The sequence below is a fragment of the Sceloporus occidentalis genome, unplaced genomic scaffold (assembly GCF_023333645.1).
Source record: "Sceloporus occidentalis isolate IW3139 unplaced genomic scaffold, rSceOcc1.0.p SCAF_67, whole genome shotgun sequence".
Lineage (NCBI taxonomy): Eukaryota > Metazoa > Chordata > Lepidosauria > Squamata > Phrynosomatidae > Sceloporus > Sceloporus occidentalis.
In genome coordinates, this window is record NW_028317047.1 from 4,510,672 (window position 1) to 4,535,402 (window position 24,731).

At 36.2% G+C, this 24,731-nt stretch overlaps 1 protein-coding gene across 1 annotated transcript in view; it reads right to left on the reverse strand.

The window, feature by feature from the left end:
• LOC149286668 (BMP-binding endothelial regulator protein-like) overlaps positions 1–24,731 on the reverse strand; it is a 121,403-nt gene that overhangs the window by 56,186 nt on the left and 40,486 nt on the right. Inside the window, exons 4-6 of the mRNA XM_089493848.1 lie at positions 23,703–23,785; positions 21,036–21,126; positions 19,811–19,893 (exon numbers count right to left, since the gene is read on the reverse strand). Of these exons, the coding sequence (XP_089349974.1) occupies positions 19,811–19,893; positions 21,036–21,126; positions 23,703–23,785 (257 nt within the window). The remainder of the gene's footprint in view (positions 1–19,810; positions 19,894–21,035; positions 21,127–23,702; positions 23,786–24,731) is intronic.

A 24,731-nucleotide genomic window follows, 5' to 3' on the forward strand; every position in this document is an offset into this window, starting at 1 on the left:
AAATTCAATATTATGCGCTATATAAAAGCAGGGCATTCTATGTATTTATAATAATTAAAATAAATGCATGTTGACTTTTATTTGAAAGATGCCAAACTTATAAAATAGAACATATTTAACAGAGAGGTTCAATAAGAGTATCCATCAATTACATGAACTATAGAGTGCAATATGGAAGTGTCTTTATTTTAGTTATTAATCACCTGTTGTCCCTGTTAGTCAATTTGTTATGTTACATACTACTTGTTATGTCCTGTCTACCCAATGCACAGCGCTACGGAATTTGATGGCGCTATATAAAACAATAAATAATAATAAATAATAATAATTTTGTTAATTTAAATGATGGATAGAGAGAATGTATTTTAGCAAGAGAGGATATTTTTTTAGGATTTTATTAGATCCATGGCTGGTAAGATGAAATGTATTATTTCAAAGAATAATAAGACATAGTTCTGCAGATGAGGTGTTTTACAAGGGGAAAAAACAGAATATTCTAATTTTATTTTTCTGTATAGTATCGACATCAATGAGTAAACTGAACCCTAGAATGCTTTAAAAAACTGTTGGTAAACAATAGGAAAATATAATAATAATGGATTTGAATTGGGGTTTCTGTGCAGATTACAGCAAAGATGAAAAAACTATCATGCTTCCTACAATTAGCTTGGAAGACTTTTTTTTTAGCGCCAGTTACGTTCCAATGGAGTTCTTACTGAAAGCATAACAGACCTCCAGATACTTCCTTTAACATATTTGAAGCAATTTTTTCGGCTTGGCACAACTTCTTCACGAAAACACTAAAAATATTGTGAGAAACTGTATTCCAACCATGTGTATATCACAAGGCATTGACTTCCAGTAGCTAATATCACGCTCAGGAACATTTTCAGCTTTTCATGACTTCTCAATGCAGTAAAAGATAGTCCCTCAACTGCCGTTTGGTTAAGTAGAAGAGCAGGTGGTAATTAGCCTATAAATTAGCCAACTTTTGTGGTAAACAGGCTCTATCCAACAGCAAGTATTTTCCTGTCTAGTATTTCAGCAAAGTTATGACAGCTTTATGTACTTTGGTACATAACTTACATAACTTTGGTTATAAGGGAAATTTTGGATAGTATCCAGGTGAAACAGTAGTGGTAACAGACAGAAGTACTGGATGTCATTTTAATTTATATAACATAATTCTGTGTAAATTGATATGGGTCTGATTAAAAAAGATATATTGTTTTTATAATTCTGAATGACATGAAATTGGCTGAATTCTGATGAACTTTTATGATTTACCAAGAATTATCTTGTTTTCTTACTGATTTTCACATTAATCCAGTAAGAAGCTTATGGCTGGCTTACATTTGAACAATAAAGTCATATAATTTTTATTTAGTTTTATTGCACATTTTTGTGTCTTTATGTATACTCCATATTGGGGATATTTTCACATTATTAATGAGAGGGACCTCTACATAAAGCTATGCGCTGACAAATATATAGAGACAGCAGGAGCAATCACTTTGATTTAAACATTTAGGGCTACTATCCAATTTTTTTTACTTGCAATTCCACATGTATTCACCTGGGTACCTAGAGTAACAAGGCAGCATTTAGATCCTGGCTAGCTCCTTTCCGTGGGCTTTTATTTTCTTTCCTTTCTGCAAAGGTGTTTTGGAGAGGACTGGATAATGCACGTCGAGCCTATTAAATGACGCATCTTGGGCTGCCTTATTACTAGGCCACCTGGCAGGGCTTCCTCTCCTCTAAGGATAAATGTCCCCATTTGGACACCTTAAAGGTAGATGGGTATGCACGTGATGCACCATCAACAGAAATTTGGGGTTACGGCACCGGTGTTTAACCCCTTAATGACGAAGCCTGTACATGTACGGGCTCAAAATGCATTGTTTTCAATGGGTTTGGGGACCGCCCATTATCCTTAAGGGGTTAATTCAATCAAAGTGATTTAGGAGCCTTTATTGAAACTACAATAAATAATGTTTGATAAAAAAAAAAGATATACTTTTTAAATACAACCGAAATGACAAAATAGTACACAAACGCAGGGAGAAATCCAAGGAAGATCCATTGTACATCTAAAGTCTCATATATAATAAGGTATGTTTTGACACAACGGGGCCGAGGAAATTCTGAATGAGTAAAACCTGATGTCATGCAACACTGTAAAGGTTAAGGGCCACTTAAAGTACTTAATCACAATATATCACAGTCTGCAAAGCACACCATTTTATATATGCAGGGAAGCATTTCTGGGGATAATCCATGGTCTTTGGAAACAACACAAGTCTCCCTGGCTTTTTACCAGCAATCCAATCAACAAAACATTTGGAACATTTTTGTTTTTTAAGTTGGCAGTTCCTTCATTCATTGCAAAAATGGTACACAACTCTAGTGATTTTTCTCCAAACATGGCAAGAAGTTTATTGTGCCCAGTCTGCAGATGTTACCTATTTTTTATATGTGACAACAAAATTAGAAGCAGCTCACTAAGGTGAGAGCGAAATAGGAAAATAAATATATGACATGTTGACATTCGGAAAACATCATGGAGTGTAAGTATTGTTAAAGTGGGGGACCCGTGGGAATATATTTTTCTTGCTGAGCATAAAATCTAGCATTGTATATAGTCATTTCTTCTGGCATTGACAAAAGCCTGGTTTGAACTCATTTTATCCAATACACTTTCTTTAATTGCAGATCTGGAGGCTGCCACTGTCAGTCAGGGACATTTGGGATGACTCTCCCTGTTCACGTACCAAACTGATTTGATTCCTTATGGCAATTCCAATGAAGTCTGTTCCCTCAAAGGCTGCCATTAGTCAAAGTAGCTAGATGGATGATTAAGACAGGGCCATTCTATTGTTTAGCATAATTTGTACGAGTCAGAGCATTGGTCTACTAGATAGGAATAACATAACAGAGCTCGGACATATATAAATGGTTCAGTGAACAACACTGAGATAAATTGAGTCTGCCAGGTAAGCAACATAAGAGCAAATAAGCTATGCTTCTTTGATCATGAAAAACAAATGAACATGACTGGGCCTTTAAATTTATGTTACCATTAGACTATCCTGTATATCTATATTGCGCCAAAACATCATGTTGAGGTTTCGTACTTTAAAGTTTCAAGTAATGAAACATAGAATTTGACAGCATATAAGAACCATTCGGCCCATCTAATCTGCTTGTTTTTTCAGTACTTGGTCTCATACATGTTTAAATTCCTGCACTTTATTAGCCTCTATTACTTCTGATGGGATGAGCCCCTCCATCCTGTAGTAGACTTACTTGATTTGTAACCTGTGCTGCCTGTAAGCTCTGGAGTAATGGGAGCCACTGTTACATTAAGTTTTATATTACTTCTCTGTCCCAACCGTAGGTCAGTTTAGAGGTGCCTATTTTTTCCACTCTTCTGTTGCGTAGTATATGTAATATGATGTTGTGACCTACATTATATTTGTTTACAATCATTCTCAAATGAATGAGGCAGCCTCAAGCGGGAGTTATTTGCCACTTGCCAACTGTCCAGTCAAATGTCACAATAGATAAAAGAATGTAGATAAATCTGCACAAAAAAGATGTATTTTTAAAAAAAGATTAATTTTGTTTTCTTTTTGACGTGGAAAAATAGTTGGGCACAAGAAAAAAAACTGTCCCTTTATGTATAAATGCTCCAGAGCCCCAAGCACTTAATCTGGCTTTGCCTGTTCCATTCATCTATCACCCTCACAATAAAGTAAAGGGTATTCATATTACACTTACACCTCTGACCCTACAGTTTTAGACTATGGCCTCTTGTTCTAACATTTCTCCCCTGAAATAAACATAGTTTGTTAAATCCCTTTAAGTGTTTAAATGTTCCTATCACGTCTTTCATCTCTCTTCTTTCCTTTGTTTTCCATTGGGTGTGGGAATATGCAATACAGTTTCATTTTAAGGCAAGTTCTGTGTTAACCATGAATATTTTAATTAAAATAACACAACTGTTCGTTTTTATACCATATATAAATACCATATAATATATCATACATTGAACAAAATGTCATAAAAACATGTCTATATCATCTGACAGTTTTTGACCATGTTCTGTATCGTATGTATGCACATTTGTTAGAGTATAGAGGAGCCTATGGTAATTGTGGCAAAGGATCCACGATGTATGTATGTGACACTGGTGGGAATTATTTCTCAGTCTCTCAAATATAGTCTTTGAATTACAAAAGATGAAGTCACTGAACCATCCCGAAACAAAAGTGTTAAATACAAAAAAATAATCTTTCAATTAACTCTTTCATGCAGCCTTCTTGCAGTCAGACAGATGCTCAACTGTGGACACTTGCCAAGCATTATATTCCCATACTTAAACTGGTTTTAGTCACACACGCATGCAAATTTATTTTAGGAATTCTGCTTTTAGGTTCTTTAGAGTTCTGTTTATATAGTAGAGCCGCGACACACATCATCATCATCATCTGGTGAACATTATAAAGAATTTACAGTATGTGTTTCAAATTAACAGAAGAAAGATAAATGCACTCCTTTTTCCTGCACTGCAGCTGAGTTGAACAAAGCAGGTCTGAGTTATCCGGCCACTGACGTATTCATTAATATAATAGAAAACTATATTACTGTAAAAAAGTGAGTTCCATTTATGTGTCTACAAAATTCAAAACAATATCTGCAGCTTAAGGGGTTAACCGACTGGTTGACAGTATATGATGCCTCCCAGTGTTCATCCAGTAACTCTGAAACAGGGAAATGTTTCAATTGGGGAATGTGATGAGATTAAGTGTTCCAGTTTGAGATTTATTTTTCTGTCCAGTTGCTGGATCTATGCCTGCCTTGATTTTTACTCTTGGTTGGGACAGACCTGCATAGTGCACCGATAGGTGTGAGTGAAGGGTTGAACTTTCCTTATGTCAGACTTAAGAATAGCAAGCAGCTGTAAATTGTTACATGCTGCCACAGGAAGTGGAGTTTATCTGCAAGTGAAAAAAAAAGCCAAGGGGTTTTTTTTATCCGAAATACAAAAATGAACTTGTTTAATATGACTTTATACATAAAGTCATAATAATTTCTGAGAACAAAGGGTGCATTAATAGTTTATGTTTGGTATCATCCATGCTCAGACTAGAATTATTACCATTTATGATGAGAATTGGCTGGCTTTTTAATACCACGTTCTGCAATGATTAACAAGTCAGTCAGTGGAGATGTCCACATGTAAGTCATTAAAGACAACATTGCTAACAAAGATCATCCATGCAGCCCACATACATCAATGACCTTAGACTGCCCATGACCCTGTTGCTGGTTCATCACATTTCCTTTCTTGGACTACTTTTGATAGGTACTGACCACTGCAGACCAGGAGCACCCCACAAGAGCTGCAGTTTTGGAGATGCTCTGACCCAGTTGTCTAGCCATCACAATTTGGCCCTTGTCAATGTCGCTCAGATCCTAATGCTTGCACATTTTTCCTGCTTCTAACACATAAACTTTGAGGAGGAAATGTTCACTTGCTGCCTAATATATCCCACCCACTGCCCAGTGCCATGACAACAAGTGTTATCAGTGTTATTCATAATGTTATGGCTGATCAATTTTCTATAACTGGGAAATTCCTTGGTTAAGCTACCTAGAGATCTCCCTCATCTAGTCTTAGATGGGACAAAGCTAGCCATGAGTAGGGGCCCGTTTAACAGCCTTTAGTTGGCATTAGGCAGGAAGTAGGTAGATGGTGGGCCTGGCCAAAATTCCACTCCCCAGCATGAAGAAAAAAAACCAAAAGAGACCCAGAGGTACTGGGCTTCACCCGGAGACTCCAGGTCAAACCCAAAGGGATCTCTGGAATTCGTATTGCCCATTTGTTTTATATGTTGTATTATATGTGTGTGTGTATATATATATATATATATATATATATATATATATATTTTATGATTTTAATGACTGTAGAAAACAATGGTACATACTCAGCAAACCTTCCAAGCTCCTTGATAACACAGCGACAAGGGATTTTTTTTCCCCAAGAGGGACTGCCTTTTAAACAGAGAAACTTGGCTGGTATGGTGGCAAATACACAGGACAATGGCACCAGTATCTGTCAGACATGCTGGTGCCAGTGTCAGTAAACAGATTAGGATAAGTAGATTGGCATAGTATTTTTTATGGAGCCACCATGTTAGGGTGCACAGCCAAGCCTACTTTGCGCATGGTCATTTTATTTTACATTTTGGTACTTGGTTTTATACATGTGACACCTGCTTGTGCCATTTGCACTCCAGACAAGCTATTGTGCCAGATCATAAAAAAGAATGGGGACATTGTCAGGAATGGGGACAAAAGACATTATTACCGTATTTGCTCGATTATAAGACGACCCTGATTATAAGACGACCCTGATTATAAGACGACCCCCCAAATCTTAATATTAATTTAGGAAAAAAAGAAAAAGCCTGAATATAAGACGACCCTATAGGAAAAAAGTTTTACCAGTAAATGTTAATTCAATTAAACTATTTTTTTTAATAAAAGCTATGCTTGAGAAAAATATTTTGGTTTTATTTCATTCTAGTTTCCAACCTGCCCCCCAGTTATGCACATCTGCCCCAGAAATGCCTTATACCCGCTATATGCCACTGTGCCCCATTATATGCCTTTTAACCCTCTAAATGCCACTGTGCCCCATGATATGCCTTTTAACCCTATATGCCACTGTGCCCCATGATATGCCTTTTAACCCTATATACCACTCTGGCACTTAGAGGGTTAAAAGGCATATTATGGGGAAGAGTGGCATATAGGGAGGTTTAAGGCATTTCAGGAGGCAGAGTGGCGTATAGAGGGTTAAAAAGGCAATTCTGTAGGCAGAGTGGCATTAAGGGGGTTAAAAGGCATTTCACAGAGCACCCTGCCTCCAGAAATGCCTTATGCCCCCCATTTAACATCCCCCCCCCGCCCCACTTACCGGTACTTCTGAGTCTCCTGTCATGTAGCTGGGGCGTGTAGACTCACGCTGCAGCCGGAAGGAGGCGTGGCTAGCAGCGGGGGTTGTCTGCGTGCATCACGCAGACATTCCCCAGCTGTCAGAGATCAGAGTTCCCCGCGCCGGTGCCGCACATCTTGAGATTCAATGAAATCTCAAAAACAACTTTCTTTAATCAAGTTAAGGATTGTTGGAGGTGTGTTTTTGGCTTTTTACTGTTTGCATATTGAGTGTGGCGTATTAATCTTCGGGGTTGCTGAGCTTAGGCCTAAACTCAGGCAGCACCATCAGCCACAACTTTCTTCTGAGTGTTAAAACAATGATGTCATATTCTGATGTTCCCCCTTTTAAGGATGTATAGCACACGGCAGAAGTAAACTATGGAGGTTTTGCCATCCGGGCATAGTCCTCCATCGTGTTAATGGGCTGGTTTTAAGAGATCAGCAACCTCCCTTTTAACCATTCCATTAATTAATGGTGCTACAAGGAACGATTGGCTCTCTGTTATGCAGCAGAGGGACTGTGCCAGTTGACCTGCCACCCTAGACCAGAATACGCCACGGCCTTTTGACTTAAAATAATACATAAATGCATAAATGTGCCACTTATTTATTAAAACAATTAGCTGATCAAACATTAAAATTGGCATTGGGAGTCTTACCATTTTAGGAATAAACACAAGTTTGGAAAAACATTATACTAAACTAAATAATATAACCTTTTGCAAGTCAAGCTAATTGAATGTTGTATTCTTCCATATCTGCATCACTTACAAACCTTTATGTGCTTTCTTTTGTTCAATTACATGGTTTACAGCTAAAGATGTCAAAAACTGGGTTCACCTCAACTGACATGTAACATAAGATCTTCTAAATTGATTTAATAAGAAATGAATTTCTGCCTGTGAGATCCAAGTTTTAATGCTTATCAGGTTCTATTTCAATGTAATTTTGGCTTTTGCTATTAGTATTACTAACACATTCAAAATAAGAAACTTTGCTTATCTTCTCAACATTAGTCCTGTGGTTTATTTGAAAGCATACTCGCTGTGGAATTCTTCTAATCCATACTTGAGTATTATAATCAAAATTCCCTTGTTAAAATTTCTTCAGAGTAACATGATCCATAAGAATAACATGATCCACTCAAAAAGTGATTTGTACGGTAACACAGCATATACATGTATTTATGTGCTGGTATTAGTGCTGATCTTGGTTTCATGGTAATATATGTTGGATATTCCATGAGGCCTTTTTTAAAATGTATTTATTTATTTAACTTTTTTGTTAAATAAAACAGGTTATTAAATCACCTGCTGTCATGTGCCAGATGGATTCATGTGATATCACAGCACAAACAGCTGAGTCACCTAACATGAAAGCGGGAGCAGGTCACTCTTCTTTGCTTAATTAAGGGGGTTGTGGAAATGTTCTTTTCACCAAGAACATATTTACAGACTTCCCTTGTCAACCAAACCAAGCTGAAGACAATTAATGAAATGCTTAGGCTGTTCTGGGTAGTCCATAAGAAAAAAAACATGTCTGTTTTATTTATTTTTGCTGGGGTAACATTGGTACCCTTGGGGGTAATACATTTATCTCCAATGTTTGCTATTTAAGTAATTGATATGTCTAATCAATTTGCTAACTAAGGTCATTGTGCCTTTACTGCCTGCAGGGAGCAGTATTTTCCTCTGTTCTATTTGAATGATTTCCTAGTAGTTACATGAAAGTGTTAATCTGCTATATTAAAACCAAAAGGAAGATTTGTATGTTGTGCTAAAAATTAAGCTTGCCATCTACATATACGGTATTGATGTTGTACGATAAAGGATACTATACTAAGAAAGCAGAGTATCAAATATCAGTACCACAAATCACTGTAAAGCATGTAATCATCAAGATTACATTTTTAGATATAAAAAAATATGCTTTAGCCTTATTCTGATAGGGTTGCTTATAAACATTAGGAAAACGACTGAGAAAAAGTACCAATTAATTTCTATTTTTGGTGCTTCATTCCATATTCAAAGTCTAAATCACACAACTTTCCCCCCACTTGCAATTGCCAAGGCAATCTCTTTTTTTTATAAGAACATTTTTATTAAAGAGAGACAATATATATAGATAGACGTACCGTGGATCTTCCAGACATAAGTGAACAGGGATAGAGAATCTATCTCTTTTAACATGGGACTTGGGGGGAAAACACCTTTCATGATAACAATGGCTTGAAGTGAGTGAAAGAATCTGGTATCCCTGGTTTGGCTGATATCATGTGATAATCAATATTATGAATTTTATCATATTGATAATATAATCATATCTATCGATCACTTGCTCTACACATGTGATGCAAATTCTGTAGACTTCTAATCTCTACATTTGCGGGCTAAAGGAATGCCAACCATGGCTGCTTCTAGGGTTGGATGTTTTAATAAGTTTTCTTTTTTAGTGTACTAAGGGACAGTTGGGTATAAACACTAAAGATACCTTTGTATTCAGTTACCTTTCTTTATATTAAGTTCCATGTAACCAGTCCTAGCAGGAAGGCCATATGGACTGCAAATGAAAGGAAAGTGAAGAGACGAATTCATAGGAAACCCTAGACAAATTCCAAAGGATCTCTCCCATAAATCTGAGCAAAACAGATGACATTAAGATGAGGCTCAACAAACTGACAGGTGCATTAAAGAAAAGGTTTTTTTTATTATTTCATTTAAAGGGACAGTTTAATGTCCCTGGCAGTCTAACTAAAAAAGAATGCACGTTAAAGTACGCTATGAGTATTTTAATATGTGTTTTTTAAGGTTAATAGTAGTAGTAATAATAAATCCTTACATTAAAGAGAAGCTGAAGCTCCAAGGCACTTTCCATGTGTATGCAGGCTGGAACTGACTGGCAGTAAGTATATCATGTGGCCAAACACACCTACTACATGGCAAACAGCTGGGGGGAGGGGGAAAGGTACCACCACATTACTATTATATTTAATATGGCTGCAGTTCCCCTTTATTTATTTTTTTAAATAATATACAACCAACCAGCCTTCCTGTGCCCTCCTTTTGAGGTACATTTTATAAACCGTTGCGGGAGCGGGGTTCTAACACACCCAACTCCCTGCCTATTTCCCCCCCATAAATGGGGGTGTGCACACTGGCTTAGCTACAAAGGCAGCTGCAACGGGGCCCGTTCCTCTAGGGGGCCCGGTGCGACCCCTGTGACCCCTTCTTCCTATCTCATTGTACCGGTTCAAAATTGTTTAGAAAGGCCCCCTCTGACCTGGACCGCACCAATCCAGGTCGGAAAGGCCCTTTCTAAACTATTTTGGACCGGCACGGGTAGAGAGGAGCGTATTGGGGTAATGTGACATAACGTGACGCGGTGTGAAACAAGCTGCTCGCACAATGTGTGAGCAGCCAGATAGCAAGCTACAGGAGCGGTAAGAGGTAAGCAGGGTCGGGAGGGAGATGTATGTAGATGTGTTTGTGTGTTTATATATATGTATGTATGTATGTAAGCGTGGTTGTGTACTTGTGTGTGTGTGAGCATGGATGTGTACTTGTGTGTGTGTGAGCATGGATGTGTACTTGTGTGTGTGTGAGCATGGATGTGTACTTTTTTGTGTGAGTATGGATGTATACTTTTGTGTGTGAGCATGGATTTCTGTGTGTGTGAGCATGGATTTTTGTGTGTGTGAGCATGAATTTGTGTATGTGTGTGAGCATGGATGTGTAAGTTGGGTGAGATGGAGTGTGTGTTAATGAGTATGAGTAAGTGTGTAATTTCTGTGTTTACATATGTTTTATGTTGGAAGGAGGCGGGCAAGGGGCATCGGGGCCCTGTGGTTTCTAGTTACGCCCCTGGATGTGCAGGACCACCCAATGACGTCAGCGGGTAATCTTTGCCGCCAAGAGGGGGTCTCTGGTTAGCCACAGGCTAAAAGTTCCCAGGTATACCTGTAATAATGCACAAATGTTTGAAATAAAATACAGATTGCTCGAGTAGTAACATAATAATCTTACCATAACTGAACGGCCTGTAAATTTAGTATGGAGACTGAAACTTTAACAAATCAAATTTAATAAAGAAGAAGTAAGACTCATGCATAGTGTCTGATTGCATGTCTCAGTCAGTCATGTGTCATAGTAGCAAAGAATGTTTTGCCAGCCGAATTCATATTAGCAAACTGCACTAAGGTATTTGTAAACCAGTTGGAAATCAGGAACCATCATAATGTTTTCCACCTGTTTTATTCAGTAGTCTGCCGCAATGTGGTTTATCAAAAAGTTACGTAGGTTAAAAAAATGGGTTGTTTAGATAAAATTTCGTCCTTTCTATTCCTCTTTTCGAGGAGCTTAGAATATTTGGTGGATGTAAATGTATGATAGTTTTCTGCACAAAATATGTAAATAAACAACAGGGAATTAGTTTATACGGTATGTTATATAAAAGTAGAATATATCATGCTCTTTAGAAATGCATTATGATGAGTGTTGAATAGGTCACAAGGGCACACAAAAAGACTCATAAGGCATAAACCAATTTACTGGGTTTTTTATATATTTTGTGTAGAGCACTATCATACGTTCACATCCCTCGTACCACACTGCCTAAAACAAGTGTCCCTCTTTGGCCATTTCAAACATGGTAGGCATGCTGTTAAGGCAGGCACAAGCTGGTCAAAACATTCAGTTAGATTCTGTGTAGCAGGGAAGACACAATGCTAGACCATCTCTGGTGGGTTGATCGACAAAGATCCCTGTAAAATAGGGATAGTCAAGAGAAAGCTATTCACCTGATGCGGAACTAAACTCATAGGAAGCTTAGTGTGCATTGTTAAAACAAAAGTGTGTGCCTGTTGCTTGCTGAGGGTTATCGAGTTAAATTCCAACTATAGAGCCGCTGAGTTGCAGCTCAATCTGTCCTAGATTATGTTCAATAAATACAGATGCTGATATACACATGGTCTATATAGATACATTTATGATTTTAATTATCTCGTTTTTACAATTTTGAGTTGTTGCCATCCTTTTCTTGTTCTGCATATAAAGGCAGTGAGGGGAGTGTAAAAGGCTTACTCTTAACAAATAAACAAAGAAAGCATATTTTTTGTGGGATTCAAGCTATTATTTTTATGTTGTTTTGGCACAAGATTATAGCCAAATAAATTAACATATTTTAAAATGTTTTTATGACATATGAATAGATTTTATTACCAACAGCATGTGTTTGGACATAAACTAATATTTAATATGGCATAAACTACTTGTGGAATTACATTAGTTTAACAAATGTTTTCTATGAAATGATTGTCACATGAAAAAAAGATGTTTAAGAAATATCTTAAATAATTATATTACTTATACTATTTATTTTTATTGATAAAAATGAATTGTCATCTGAGGTGTGTCATCTTCTTCTAAATGCACTCACTATGATATGACAAAAACTGGTTAGTGACATGAAACAATATTTACATTTTAGTTAATATTTAGTATAAATCTATGTAAGGTATCAGTCCTTTTTAACTTGTAATGTATGTTGGTCATCAAGCAGGTATACACATTTCATAGATTGTTTATAATATGACTACGTTTTGAAGTAACTGATTTTTCCCCTTTTTCCACATCCTTAGGTTTACTTTGACAACTGTATTAAATTTATTCCCAGAAGAATTAGGCAACCTGCCAATGGTATTCCCTAGAGATGTAGGCAGTTACGCCTTTTATACACTAGATGGGGCTGGTGGCTAAATCTCCACAACATGCCAGCAGACATAGATTACTTTACAGGATGATAGACATTCAATTAATAAACTAGTTGCTACAGAAATCCAGCAAATTGATTTGCGTGTTACTGTATATTGATCCTGTGCACTTGGAAAATACAATTTGCATGTATCTATGGTTTATAAAATAAACTAGCAAGTCAATCATTTATTGATTCTAGTATTGACGTACTCAGAATAACAAAGGTAAAGGCTTTCAGTGTAATACTGATCATGTAGCAACATCAGCATTTTTTTCTGTAACGTTGCATAGGGTAGATCTCAAATACTATTCCCAAATGCATCTATGTTTTCATTAAACACATGAGAATGTTTTGGTATGAAAGCATGCAGCATATTACTGTTATTAGGTCACGTCATGTCATCTACAGTATCTCCGTATTGCAGACCACGAGTAAATAAATATGAGTAAATCATATTAATTAATGAGTCATGTCTCTAAACATTATCCACATGGTAGTTAGGGATAGTTTAGGAAATTTAGAATTAATTTATTGGCATAAAGTGCAAGCATATTCTAGCTCCATGTTCAGTCAGCGAACATGGCATAAAAAATATTACCGATATTACAAGTTTAGATGCTTACAATAATTCCCGATACAGATTTAGTGATTAGCCATCAGTCTTTAATGTTTTAAACAACAAGCTTACCTCCTGTCATCATATTTTCTAACATGACATATTTTTTTTACAAGGGATTCTCTACAAACTTGCCATTACAAAGAACAAGTAATTCTTAGTGTAATGTCAAATCATGAATGACTCTTTATTAATTGTTCTGTTTTGAGTGGTATGCTTAACAAACCATAGGGCTTTTCTTCTACCTAGTTATCATGTTTTCTTTTCACAATTGGTAATACATTAAGAAGCAGTTTGGTTAGAGACAGACAGGAAGCAGACATAGGAGAAAAAGTAAAAACCTTAAAGGAAGGAAATCAATAGGTCAGCAAGTTAATTTCTAAGGACCTCATAAAGGGAATTTCAGAACTGTTCTACCTTGTTACTGTTTGTAAATAAACTGTTTCAAGATCAGTTTCTTGATCAACAAAGCTTCTTTTATTTAAAAACACACACAAGGGTATGAAAAATATTCAACTGAAATAACAACATTCCCAAGCGTGAATTTAGTTTCTGAAATTAGTAATATATCAGAATCATGGCTTTCTAAGACATTTGGTTATCATGGTTCTTTGTTCAATACATAAAACCTATTTATATAGAATAATATTTATATGGTGATATGTTGTGATCATATGACATTCAGTAGCAAATGGGTCCCACTACCTTCACACTAGTAATTTACTGATATGACCACTGGTAATGGTCCATGTTCATATTGAACGTTATGTACTTTCCAGCAGTTATGTACTTAATATAGTTGCTAACATCCTTGTCTTCACATGGTGCAAACACTTTGTAAGAGCAGGTTTGTGGTGGTTAAGCACTGACCTGCTTAGTGTAAATTGACCAGTTACAAAGGAGATCTCTAGCAGATCTATTGAGCCACAGCCTACAGTGGACCTCGACCACCCAACAGGGGGATCTTGCCCTGGTAAAGTAGGAAGGATTGTGCAACCCTAGGCATGCAAATGCCACTGCTTTCCATGTTGTATCTTCCTCTGTGTAAAATTCTAACAATTATGATAAAGAAATGTACTTGCAGCACTCTACAAGCACTCTGTATGCAAATGCAAAACCATAACTGCACTGTTATATCAGAACTTTCATTTCATGTATGGTCCCCTCCACTACTCCTTATCATTCAGGCCTCCTATACTACTGACTCAAACATATCTCATGCAATAACTAAATTGTCTCATAACAATTTTTAAACTACTTTCAGTCACACCATATCTTTACCATGGTAAAACATTTTCCTGAAATCAGTTTGTTATATTTCCAAATGTGTTATACAATGTAACTATATATATTATTTGAATATGTGATGAGAAGTAGCATATTACTATAAATTTTGACAACTGAAAAGCAAAGTAGCAGAAAACGTTAATGTTATTAAAAAGAGCCTAATTTTCAACCTATTAAAAGGCTCGGTGAAATAATATCAAAGGTATCAAAGAGGCTAAATTAAGTAAGCTTTCGTAGGGAAAAAAACTAAATTTTACTTAAAAAATATATAATAAATTGTTTTGTTTTAAACATACAAAAAAAAAATCCTACCATGTAGATTTTTACATTACTGCCAAACAATGAAATACAGGAGCTTGGTCGGTAATTTGAGAGACTTATTTATGAGCTTAAATGCTGCCTTTCAATTTATGCTTCTCCATGGTTACAAATATCACTACGTACTTTTCTTGTCAGAGTTTCCTTTAGTGCATCCTACTTCAAAAGAAAACATTTATGCGTACTAGAATCTAAATCTTTTATAATAATATATTCAGTGAGTAAGAACATTTATGAGCTACTCTCTAGGGTGCCATTCTGCGTTTTGCCTCAGGGAGTCAAATCAACAAGGGAAAGCAGATCAGGATTTGTGTTACAAATTTCAGTCTGGGAACGTTCATTGTAGGTGTCTCTGAATTGTTAAGTACAATCTAACTATATATATAAACAGAAACAATGCATTGTCCCGGATCAATAGAAACACCCTCCAGTGTCTATTATTCAGAAGACCTTTCAAAGACTAACATAACCTAGTCAGATTTAAAGCGACAGTCTCTATTGAAACACCACAGGATTTTCTGCATGTTAAATAATTTTGCTTCAAGGTGGAAATGTAGGGGAGAAATGTATTCAGCTGCGAGAAACTCTTCAATGCAAGGAGCCCTAGCACCCCATATCATTATTAGAGTAGCCATAGAAAGAGACGTTTGCATACAGCAATTTAAAGCGATATTAATCAAGGAATTTGGATGTGCATACACAAACACTGCAGATGTTATTAAGTGTTTACACTTTCTTTGCTAGGTATCAGAATAGAACCCATAGGCACTTTAATGCCAAATGCATGGAGGCCCGTGACTTTACCAGCAAAAATTATAAATTGTCTGCAGACATTTTTTCTAATAATGAGAGTCCGTTATTTCAATAATATTCATAAAATCTATTAAAAATAATGCTTTCTAAAATAACATCATAAAAAGTAATTTAGCTGCAATCACATACTTTGCATTACTTTGCTGGTATAAACATAATGTAACAAATAATAAATATCATAAAAATGAATTTCTGTACTTATATGGGCTATATGCAGATCCAATGGTGTGCATGAAATAATATATGCACTATATACATAATATTACTACATATATTACAAACTTCTTGTTCTGGAGTTTTGTTGTTTTAAGCTAAATTTTCTGTCAGTCAAGTGAAAAAGAAATGTTCCTGGGTGCTTTGAAGTTTAAAATCAACACCCTTGTAGTGTGTATTGAATTTGCCTGTGTGGTCCATGCAAACCGAACATTACTGGGTCTGCTGACAGTCTTTTGACGCTGTATTAACAAAAAGGTTTCATGTGTACATGAAATTCTTAGAGGAACAGACGCCTCAAAATATGCAATAGAAATAATTCAAAAGAACAAAGAAAGTGGAAAACAGAGACTAAGCAAAAAATAAGAAAAAAAACATACAGGTAAAGATGATATCATTGCTTTCTGCGGTAACCTCTCAAATACTGTCACTTTAACTAGAGTTCATAGACTGTATGTCCATGCATTTGTCCATGCACTATTTCTCAACTGAAATACTGGGGCAAATTACTTTTCTTATCTAACACAAACTTACTTCATAGAAGGTGCTTCACAGGAACACAGAAAGCATCATATCATTGTATAAACACTGCCTAAAAGTTCCCATTATTCTTAGTGCCCTGTGGAATCATAAATAAAATGTGTCAAAAGAAAAAAGCTGCCCCACCTGCTAGCCCTTCCATGAAGATTACCCTTTTTCCGTGGTTTTAAGATGGAGAGTGATCACAAGTCATAAACGCTAAAGGGAATTTAAACAGTAACTATTTCTACTATGCTGAAATTCCAGGACGGTCAGGAGCTTCAGCTTTCTAACTGTTATCCTAGAGCAAATCAGTAAATGCCTCAAAGGCACCAATGACTTCAACAAGCCATTTCATGGACACTGGTGTCCATGTACAGCCACTTTGCCTACCCCAACTGTAGGTATTTTCTTAGAAGCAAAAACACTATAGTTTATTGTATATGATGTTATTGATTAAACACAATAAGTCCTTCAGCTAATGTCATAAATAAGTTCTATGAAGGCAATGCTTTTTTATAGCTTGAAGCCCAATTAAAAACTGATGCCTCTAGAGAATATGCAAATTGGCTTTCACAACATAATTATGTGTACAGGGAATCTAGGTGTTTTGTCTACATACCTGTCTTTATCCGAGGGTACTTAGATATGGTTCATGTAGACATTGAGAGACACCTTAGTTAAGATCATGAGACAACAGATGTGAAGATAAACTCTTCCTGCAGGCAACATTGTTAGTACATGCAACCCAAACTAATAGTTTCTTCTACTTCAATCAGGAAATGTGGTGGAATTTTTCATGAGGTGTAAAATAAATATATATATTTTTTTATTTGAGGAAAACTTATAATTCACACAATTTAAACTTTTTCAGATTCTGAAATTATGTTCTCTTAAGCTATAGCAATACTGTATTCAAAGCTATTTTTATATGTTATAGCTATAAACAGATATGTCAAAATCTTAACAACTCAACAATACACTTGGTAACCAACTGTCTAGTGCTTTGCATAGATAAAAGATGATCATCTTAAATCTACAGCCCATCTTGTCATATTATATTGGTCTGTCACTCTGTGACCTGCCCAGCATGACAAGTAATTTGCACACTGACAAGGGGCTGCCGAGTGAGGGGCTGCCAGGTAGTCTTGCGTGGAGGGTGACGGGCTACCAGATACTCTTGTGTAGACAGAGGAGAAAATGAAGACGAGAGAACAAGCCAGAGAGAGAGGGCGAAAGAAAAGAGAGAAATGGATGAAGTGAAAGGAGAGGGAAATATAGACGTGAAAAGAAAGGAGAAGAAAATATATTTGTGCATATCATTTTAATGACAAGAGAGAAAGATAAGTACATAAGCTTGTTTAATATACTAGTGTTATGTCAGTGTTATAGTCAAAGATAAAGATAATACTCAAAGCATTAACAGATACAACCCATTGCACTTAAGTGGTTATATACTGCTGCTAAGCTAAAACCACAACTGACATACAGCATACTGACATGAAGCAGGCAGGTTGGAAAAATGTGTGATGTTTCATTTCTGGTGTTTTTATGGACTAGCCTATACCTAACCAATAAATTAAAACATAAACTATTTACATTGCTTGTCTCATATAAAAAAGTAAAAGTATAACATACATCATAAAGTGCAAAGCATGTTGTAATTCACCCTGGAATTCTTTTAAATAGAAATGTGAGAAACCCAATTTTCAGTCTCTAGCTTAGACAAAAACACCAAGAGTCTAAAGACCTATATAAAAATATATCCCATGATGTATGTCAGCAGTGCAGTCACCAACAAAAGAACACTTTTCAACTGGGGCATGAAACAACACCTGTTAGCATAATTGTGTTAATAAAGATGAACATTAATTTTATATTATAAAGTTAACAATATGTGAGCCTTTTTAAGCTGTCCAGCATCATGCAGCTGAATGTGAAAACATGCTTAGGGTATTTTATTGTATGGTAAATGGATTTTCTAGGTTGTTCACCTAGAAAATGCATTTGACGGTGACATTTTGTCTTGGGCTGGCCCTGCTGTTACTTCATAAGATATTGGCATTCATAACCAATTAAAGTTGAACTTTTGCTGTAACTAAATCCATTCAATAAAACTACCGATAGACCATGTGTTTTGTTTGTAATGGCTTAGGGGCTAATTCACCCAATGGAAGCTGAAATCCCCTTTTTTAAGCACAACCTTACACAACCTAAACTGCCCCAAATAGGAATAGTAACTTTTCAAAGGCGTTTAAAAAAGGGTCCATATGATAAAACATGCATGTAAGGTGGCTGCTGCTATACATATATAGTGGGTTTCAAATACAAAAATGTGATAGATCCTTTTTAACTCAGATCACATCCGTCTTCCTGGCTACAAATTAAACAACAATCTATGTCACAATAAAGGTAGGGGCCGTTTTTTTTCACCGTTTGAGCAATTTATCTCTGCTTAGTATGGCCCCTTATGCTCTGCCCTGTCTACTGCTATGCAGATAGTAGATAACACATATAAATTATCACAGCTGCACATTTTTCCTTTACTATAAAGTATGGATTTTATGAGGTAGGATACTATTCTCAGAAACTCATACCCATGTCTCCATGTTTGTGAATATTTACACATGGCTTGATGACATGTTAATGGTAATATGTACCAGTTCTGATGCTTCATGTGGGAACTGGTATCACGTAATAACCCAATCTGCTATATGATCACGCACAGCTTTCTTTTTATCGTTCAGGGTAAACGTTGAAAATACAAGGTAAGAAAAAAAAATGCTGCATAACTGACACCATAAATTACCTCAGAAGACCTGTAATAATATAGAGAAGAACTCAGCTACTATTGTATACCAGATGTTTGCGCTGAATCTTAAACCCTATCAGATTCTCCTATGTTTAACAACTACAACACTTATAATCCTCAGCCCACATTGGAAGGTTGGATGATGCCCAAGAATTGCTACAGGGTCACATATTACAAACTTTTTTTTTTGTTACTCTAAAAACAAATCTCTGCTACAGATTAAACCTAGATGAACTATAACACATTTAACAAACTTTTCCTTTCTTCACCACAACTCTTCGTTAGGTGCAAGGGAAGGGAGTGTTCCCAACACCACCTAGGCTTTAAGGTGTTAAGGTATGTTTAGGATAAACCACAATGTTCTATGATAATAAAAAATTATTCCCATGCATAGATTTACAGTTTGTTCATCTATGCCACGCTTCCCAGCCTTCTGAGCACTTTCATGCTTAATTTCAGCAACCACAACTTACGATGCAAGAGCACTTAAGGCATTTGTTCCCTTCTGGCTGAAATTCATCTCCTTCTTTATACTGTCGCCCTTCATATATGCAACCTGAAACAGACAGAGGAAGTGGTTAGGAAATGGATGTTTCTTGTTCTTCTGCACACACTATTACCAGTACCTTTGATCAGTGTTACATTTTATCTGTGCTTCCTCAATTAATTTATATAATTAAAATCTTTTTGGAAGGAACATGCTTCCTATCTGTAGTTGGTGTTCATATGCTTATTATCCCCAGTCATGATAACAATCTTACTACAGTATCTGAAGGGAACATGCATATTTTCAAAGTCCAACTCAGTTACTTTTTATTAGAGAAGTATAAAAAAAACCAATCTGCATTTGCCGGAAATATTAGAGACGGTCATATTTAAAAACCACCATTAAATACACATGTATATTTCTTTTGTTAGGAAATTAGGACCCCATTCTAGCTTTTCTCCGCAGTATGTTTCCAGAGCCACTTTTGCCATGTTTCTTTCCAAGATATGTATTTTAATCTTTATAACATTTGTATTTTATTTATAAATTCGTTGTGTTTTCTTTACTTCACCAAAAAAACATAATGGACGGTGACTACGTAGCAAGGAGAAACATTGGTATATTAGACTACCACTGATGTATGTTGTAACAAATCCATAAAATTAGAGGAGGAAGACGAACAACAGATTCAGGTGCAAAAATCTACTGGTTCTAAAACAGTTGTGGGTAACTCTGAAAGCCCAGTTTAAGAGTGAGAAGTACCCTAGCTCCCACATATTTTATATCTAGCCTGAAGGAAAGACAGAAGAGGCAAGGCCAGTGTTTTTTTATATGCTGTCATACATGGATTATCTCTCCATCTTGTTAGATGGGGCCAAGAACAGGCCATAATGTTCCTAGCAACCTAGGAGAACCATGTCTCTGGCGATTCCCTTCATCGAGCAGGTGACAACTATATATGACACATCAAACAAGCTCCACACCATGGGCAACCAAATAATTTACCAATAGGGTGAAGCCAGGCCAGACAGTACAAAGAACAAGGCTACATGAAGTAGGAGCTCTTACGCATGAAAGTAGTTATATCCACCGTTTTAAGAGAAGAAAAGCTACATAATTTTCATACTGTAGCTTGGTATAACATTTCCAGCCATGGTCTTTTATAGCTCCCAAATAGTTTCTAAGTGGTAACTGGACAATTAATATATCACCTGGGCATGTAGGACAGCACATTCCTGGTTGTCTTAAAGGATTTTTACAGTGAACGAGACACTGAACTTCTGATTCAGTTATAACTCCTTCCTGAAAACAAAAATACAACTTTAATATTGAACAATACAATCTTACATATGGAGAGAAAAGATGTGTCACATTCTTGGTGTCTATACCACCGTGCAATATATAATTTAAAGACAAATCACACAATAATATAAGGAATTTTATGCATATTAAACATGTTTATGTGCAATTAAAATTTAGTACTATAATAAATTAAAGCCAAGGTTTTGGCAGCTATACCCACGCCTCTAAAACAATAAAGGGTATACAAAAATGGAAACTTTCAAGGACATTACAACCCATGTAATTGTCATTAGTACTCTTCTGCAAGTTAAGGAAAGTTGCACAAAGCTCATCAATCCAAACTAAATGCTGCAAACTTTTTTTAAAAACACTTTAGCAGTTATAGAAGGCAATACCAGAAGCATCCAAAGTATACAGTTCCTTTTTTTCAAGTACAAATGACAGAATAAGATCAATGTCAACAACCAACAAATGAACATAGCACGCTATTTCCACTCCCAAATTAAAAAAATACCCTCTAGCTAGATGTTTTCATTTGCTGTTAAGTGGGAAAGCCCACTGTAATTGGTTTAGCATGAAGACATGTATATTAGGAAGGTAATTTTATAGGAAATGGAAGTTTCTTTTAACTTACAATAGAGCTTGTAATTTAGCAGCCCCCAGAAACAATTTCATTTACTCTACATCATAAATGTTGATGTCACCTGAAAGGACATGAAGCGCCCCCCCCCCCGTCTTCTCTACAGTGGCAGGAGACAGCTAAGAAGGTAGATAAAATCATATTATTTGTGAATGGAGCCTGTTATCTGTGATTCCTGTCCTGATATGCTTGTAAATTACCATTTCCTTAGCTATCAGATTTGCATAGGTAGAATCATGAAATTGCATTTGTAAACTAATCAGGGATGGGCAACAGTGGCCCATTAAATGTTGTTCTACGAGTTTAATACATCCATTGAGTCAAATGGTGGGCAGTGGTAATGAAAGCTGCAGACTGACTGACTGTGGGTGCAGTTTTTAACGTAGGTTTTGGTGTAAAGGAAAGATAACACAAAAGGCTTATTTGGGCTTATTTGGGATTTTTCCCCACCGCTTTTCTTACCACATATCCTTGGTCTATTTGTTAGTTGATGGCCCATGCATCTATTTGTGCTGCCAGGTCTCGCCCTATCAGAGAGACAAACCAGGCAGCTGTCTAAAGTGCTGAGCTGGTAGACAGTGTCACTAAATAACTACTGTTACCCAAGTAACTAAGCAAGCGTCGCAGCAATTGTCCTTTTATGTTCTTAGAAACCGGATGGTCTAAGTGTTGTTGAAAACTTCCTAATCCTATCTAATATTTCTCCTACATCTGACTATGAACCCTTGTTTGCTCGTCAGTTGATGGCTTGTTCAAATTAAAACATATTCATGTAAACTACTCTAAAAGCCTTTCGTTTTATGTCACAAAAACAAGTGAAAAAAAAGAAAAAATTAATAAAAACATGATACCTTAATGATAGGTCTGACTAGATAGCACTTTAGAAATTATATGCCTAAGGTCTGTTGGGTATCTCTCACAGTTCTCTGGCTACTGGTTTTTGGTTAGCTGGTGTAGGGTGCCGGGTAGGGCTCCCTGCTAAAGGTATTACCTTCTCCAATGCCCCAGGTAAAATTCTAAATTAAACATTCGCCTTGGCACACTTTTACATCAACACACTTCGGTGGACTGCATGACCATTCTTATACCACAGGGTTTCCAACTATGGAAGGTGTAGTAACAATGCTTACCAGCTTGGTGGTCTGGGCAAGCGCCGAGCTTACTTATATGGTAGGTCTGATCCAGCTAAGACAACTCAACTGTCAATTCCCTTATTTAAGAAATGCAGATCTTCAAAGTGGTTGGTCAATTTTTTTGTCAGTTAATATGACCTGATTCCAAATGGTTTGGGAAGAATCATTTTATAATGGGTAAACTAAATAATTAAAACTGGCCCTACCTACAGGAAAAGGTAATAATGGATTGAAAGAAGCAAGTTTTCATAATTTGCATACTAGAGTAATATTTTGACTGTTTTAATATTACAAAATGGACTGGTACATTTGCTCTATAACCTGACTACATGAACCCAGTCCAACTGTAGTCAGTGCTCAAGTAATTAATCTTCTTGTCCCTAAGCTCTTCTGAACAATGGGGCCTTTTAATGAACCAGACAATGTCCTTGGCAGGCATTGTAATAATTAAGGAAACAAAAATCTAAAGCAGTATTTTAAAATGAACAAGGAATAAAAAACTAAATAACAAAAGCATGAGAAGCATTAGGCAACTAACAGTATATGGACCCAAACAATCAACCAATTCTACAATGCAAACATACAACTTGTATTCCATGCAACATACAGTATTTGTGTAAAAAATAAAATAATGACAAAGTATTAAAGCTTCTTTTTTTATTTCCCCAGAAAATTTAAGGTGTACTAGGTTTTTAGATTACAGAACCAATCAGTGCTGCCATTTTGGCTTTAGCGATAGCCTTATAAAAGAACATCTCATATAGAGATATGAGAGGCCTTTGTTTCATAATTTGGAACCTTACCTGACACTGTCGGATAATGCAGGGTTGGTTGGAATCGTGCCATTTCATAGAGCTGTTGTAAAGGTTACCTTGGAAGTTGCAACCTTGAAGAAGGAAAGAAAAGCTTCATTACAATAAAGGAATTCAGGAGGTTATTTTAAGTGTTTCAGTAGCCCCTTACCAAGAATGTTGATATATGCTGATTTAAACCATCACCATTAGTGACTTTTTTATCATCCTCTAGGCTTCCTCTAGGAAACCAGAGATGGGAAGATTTAGACCTAGAGAGGACAGGGTAAATATTAGGTAGGAGCGATAAGAGACAAAAAGAATCAGAGTGTGTCTAAAACTTGCTTGGGGGTGAGCAGAACGAGAAACCTAAAGTCCAAAGTGTTAACCTAGAAGGCATAATATATGCAAAGGGGAAAGCATATTTTGTAGGTTAGTATTGACAAAAACCTAGTTATATTATGGGGGACATTCCCTGCTCAGATATAAGAGATATCGAAATTGATTCTTTAAAGTGATGCTAATGAAGTTTGTTCCCCCATAGAGTTTCATTAGTCACAATGTCCAGCTTGGTGATTGACAACAACCCATTCTATTGTTTACCATTAGGCAGCATGGTAAAGAGTCAGGGTTTTTGTCTCACAGACTGAGATAAAGACAGAGTCAGAACACATATATACAAAAAAAAACAAGTAGTTGCCAAAAAATATTGCATTATCTTAAACCTAGAGCCGCTTTAAAACAGAAAACAATACAGTATTTGTGCAAACTCGCTTTCGTGATGTGAAGGGAATGCCCCTTTTAAGTGTCAGGGTTAATAAACAATTAATTGCATAGACAGATCCATATTGTACATTGTAATGCATTTTGCCTGACTTACATATACATGACCTATAGTTCAATTCAATTTCAGATTGTGCTCAAGCACTTTTCTTTCAGGTGACAGGCCCAATTTATTTTTTGTGACATCATGTTTCTCTGATGTAGAAGACACAGTGTGGTACTGTTTGGCCTATGTAATTTTATAGAACAAATTCTTGT